This window comes from Salpingoeca rosetta (assembly GCF_000188695.1).
Source record: "Salpingoeca rosetta unplaced genomic scaffold supercont1.12, whole genome shotgun sequence".
Lineage (NCBI taxonomy): Eukaryota > Choanoflagellata > Craspedida > Salpingoecidae > Salpingoeca > Salpingoeca rosetta.
This window is the reverse complement of record NW_004754922.1, coordinates 1,652,998-1,656,730: the sequence shown is the minus strand read 5'-3', so window position 1 is coordinate 1,656,730 and position 3,733 is coordinate 1,652,998. Positions and strand designations below refer to the sequence as shown.

At 55.1% G+C, this 3,733-nt stretch overlaps 2 protein-coding genes across 2 annotated transcripts in view; both read right to left on the bottom strand.

The window, feature by feature from the left end:
* The window catches only part of PTSG_05441 (DnaJ-lik protein), a 3,619-nt gene extending 874 nt beyond the window's left edge, over positions 1-2,745 (bottom strand). The window contains exons 1-6 of the mRNA XM_004993958.1: positions 2,397-2,745; positions 1,872-2,072; positions 1,491-1,625; positions 1,054-1,248; positions 695-817; positions 77-418 (exon numbers count right to left, since the gene is read on the bottom strand). Of these exons, the coding sequence (XP_004994015.1) occupies positions 77-418; positions 695-817; positions 1,054-1,248; positions 1,491-1,625; positions 1,872-2,072; positions 2,397-2,531 (1,131 nt within the window). The 5' untranslated portion in view covers positions 2,532-2,745. The remainder of the gene's footprint in view (positions 1-76; positions 419-694; positions 818-1,053; positions 1,249-1,490; positions 1,626-1,871; positions 2,073-2,396) is intronic.
* A 160-nt stretch (positions 2,746-2,905) lies between these two features.
* Positions 2,906-3,590, bottom strand: PTSG_05440 (uncharacterized protein; the record flags this gene model as incomplete). The annotated part of the gene is made up of 3 exons (XM_004993957.1): positions 2,906-3,205; positions 3,446-3,518; positions 3,558-3,590. 3 exons carry the CDS (start codon positions 3,588-3,590, stop codon positions 3,087-3,089), a joined length of 225 nt encoding a protein of 74 aa, XP_004994014.1. The 3' UTR covers positions 2,906-3,086.
* Between the last annotated feature and the right edge of the window lie 143 nt (positions 3,591-3,733).

The window sequence follows — 3,733 nt, the reverse complement described above, 5'->3', positions numbered from 1 at the left end:
CCTCCTCCTCACACACACACACACACACACACACACACACACACACACACACACACACACACACACACACACACACCTTGTTGTTGAACTCGTCTGGGTCGTAGTCTTGCATGGTGACCTCCTCCGCCTCGCCATCAATCATATCCGTGCCCGCGCGTCGTCGCGGCAGCAGCGCCTCCAGCTTCTTCAGCTTGGCCGGCGACGCAAACCCAGACTTGGGGAACTTCACCTTGAATGCAACATACAGGTCGCCGTACTCCGGGTATCCGCGGCGGGTGGGCATGCCGCAGCCCTCCACCATCTTGATGGTGCCGTGTGGAACGACCTCCCCAGCCGGGGACGTGAGCACGAGCGGGCGGCCGTCAAGGTGCCGGATCTGTTTCTGGAACCCGCACAGCGCATCCACAAGCTCAATCTCCTGTGGTGGCGTGCGCGCAGGATATTGCAGTGCAGTAATCGAAACAGGGGTGTCAGTGCTCGGCTGTGGCTGGTGACATAACAAGCACGATGCACAGAAGCAGAAGCAGCAGCAGCAGCAATCGCAATAGCAGGGAACACACACACACACACACACACGCACACACACACACACGCACACACACACACACACACACACACACACACACACACACACACACACACACACACACACACACACACACACACACACACACCCCATACGCACACGCCACACCTGTTCCATGATGAGGTCTGCGGCGCGTCGCTGGAAAACGGCGTGCTTCTTCTCGTTGATGACGATAATAATGTCCCCGGTCTTGACCCCGGGCTCCTCATTGCTCAGCCCTTCAAACGTGATCTGAGGGAACACACACAGACACAGAGACACACACACCCACACACACACACCCAACCACCCACACACACACAGACACACACAGACACACACATACGTACACATACACACACACACACATGTGAGACAATGTTGCAGAGTGGCGTGAGCAAGGAATGTTTGGACGCGAGCAGGAGCCACGCGTTACGTCATGCAGAATAGACGTTCCAACATCCGTCAACGGACACATCACCACACACCTTGTCGCCGTCCTTCATGCCACGTTCAATGTTGACGGTGATGATCTTGCGCTCCGGAACAACGCGCTTGCCCTTACATGACGGGCAGCGGTCGCCGGGCGCCACATATGTGCCCGTGCCGTTGCACTTTGAGCACTGCGTCTGCAGCTGCTGCACCATGCCGGGCCCAAGCTGACGGAGCCGTACCTCCACCCCCTGTGTTGGGTGGCATAATGTGTTGGGCGGTGAGTACTGGCAGCAACTTGTCGGTAGAACGAGTGGACACAACATCGGGGTGTAGATGCAGAGAGACAGAAATGCACACACACACACACACACACACACACACACACACACACACACACACACACACACACACACACACACACACACACACACACACACACACACACACACACAACATACACGCCCCCCCCCCCCACACACACAGAACGCACCTGTCCGTCGCACTTGCTGCATGTTGTGTTGCTGCCTGAGGATTTGGCGCCGGAGCCGTCACAGCCGGAGCAAACCTTTTGCCGCTGCACAGCCAGCTTCACCGTCTTTCCTTTGTACAGCTCCTCAAGCGTCACCTGTGGGCACGAGCGTGACATGGTGCATGTGAGTCCGTTCGAGTGATCAGAGGAATGCAGGAAAGGAAGGAACAAGGTTTGTATCCAACACAAAACACACATACAACATACACAACACAAAACACACACACACAAACATATATACACACGCACACACACACACACAACACATATACACATACACAACACAACACACACATACACACACAACACATATACACACACAAACACACACAACGGACTCACGTTGACTTCGTGGACCATGGTGCGTGTGCGTCGCTCCCTTCGGCCGCCACCGCCGCCGAAAAACATGTCGAAGATGTCGTGTGCGCTGGCAGCGGACGACGAAGCACCGCCTTCTTTGATGGCCTGCTCGCCGCCCTGGTCATAAATGCGGCGCTTCTCGTCGGAGCTCAGCACCGAATACGCAAACGAGATGTCCTTGAACTGTAGGCGAGGTGAAGCAAGAGAAGAAGAGAGCGTGCGCGCGCACGTGTTTTGCGTAAGAGTGGCAAGACAATGGAAACGTGCTTCTGTCGAGGACAAACGGGACGAAGTAGAAAGGTGGGTCAAGTTGACACACAGACGCATACAGGGATGTGCAGGCGGGTACATGCGGGGACGACCACACAAAAGTACAACCACACACAGACACAGACACACAGACACAGACACACACACACACACAACTGCAGACACACACACGTACACACACAACTGCAGACACACACACACACACACACACAACTGCAGACACACACACACACACACCTTTTCTTCTGTGGTGCCGTCTGTCTTGTCAGGGTGGTAGCGCATGGCGAGCTTGCGGTAGGCCTTCTTGATTTCATTCTGGGTGGCCGTTGGCTTCACGCCAAGCACGTCGTACAGCCGCGTCTCCTTCACCATGATGAGCCTTCTCCAGATGCAACGCTAGCACGCTGCGCGCGCGTTGTCACAGTTGAGCAACAGCAAGCTGGTTGCTGGGGGGCGATGCTGTGTGCCAGGAGAAAATGAAGCCTTTTGCGACGCGCATGCCTGGTGGTGGAAAGCATCGATGGAAAAGCAAGAGCACACCACCGTTGCCCACCCCTCTCATCACACACACACACGCACACACACACACACACACACACACACACACGCACACACACACACACACACACACACACGCACAGAGCCGCCATCATCACACTGCAAACACGTGGCTTTTGTTTTGGTTTTGTCTTTTCTCTTCAGCATCGTCATCATCATCGTTCTCGAAAATGCGCGAACGGCTGCGCTTCTGGAAAACCTGTTTATGTGCTGTCGTGAACCGTTCAAGGAGAGGGCAAACGGAATGTGCTTCCTCCTCCTTGCTGTTGATGAGTTGTGTGTTCCTCAGCAGTTTGCTCACTTGTTGGCGCGCGTGTGCAATGACTTGAGACAACGCAGCAGCACGGCGCTGTGCTCTGTCACATCACATCACTCCACCTGGGCGGGCATGGCGTCGCCAGACATGCCGTTGATGACGTTCTCGGCGGCGAGCTTCGACATGACTGTACGGCACTCAACCGTCGCGCTCCCAATGTGCGGCAGAATCACTGTAGCGCACGTGTGTGAGTGAGTGAGTGAGTGAGTGAGTGAGTGAGTGAGTGATTGAGTGATTGAGTGAGTGAGTGAGTGAGTGAGTGAGTGAGGGAACGTGCAAGGTGCATACACGTCGTTGTGTGACATGTGCGCTTGCGGGGTTGATTGCTCCCCACATGAACAAACAGGAACAGCACACATCCACGCATACAAACAATGCGCAACACGTAATGCCTTCCACGCCACGCCCTCACCGCAGTTTGGCAGCTGGAAGAGCTCGTGGGAGGTGGGCAGCGGCTCCGGCGTCGTCACATCCAAGCCAGCGGCCTGTTGTATCGACACACACACGCACACACACACACACACATCAGCGCCAGCAATGAGCAGTTGCCCACACATGGGCCAAAGAAGTACGACAATTCACCATTTCTTCTCCCAACGAGCAACACACACAATGACACACACACACACACACACACACACACACACACACACACACACACACACACACACACACACACACACACACACACACACACACA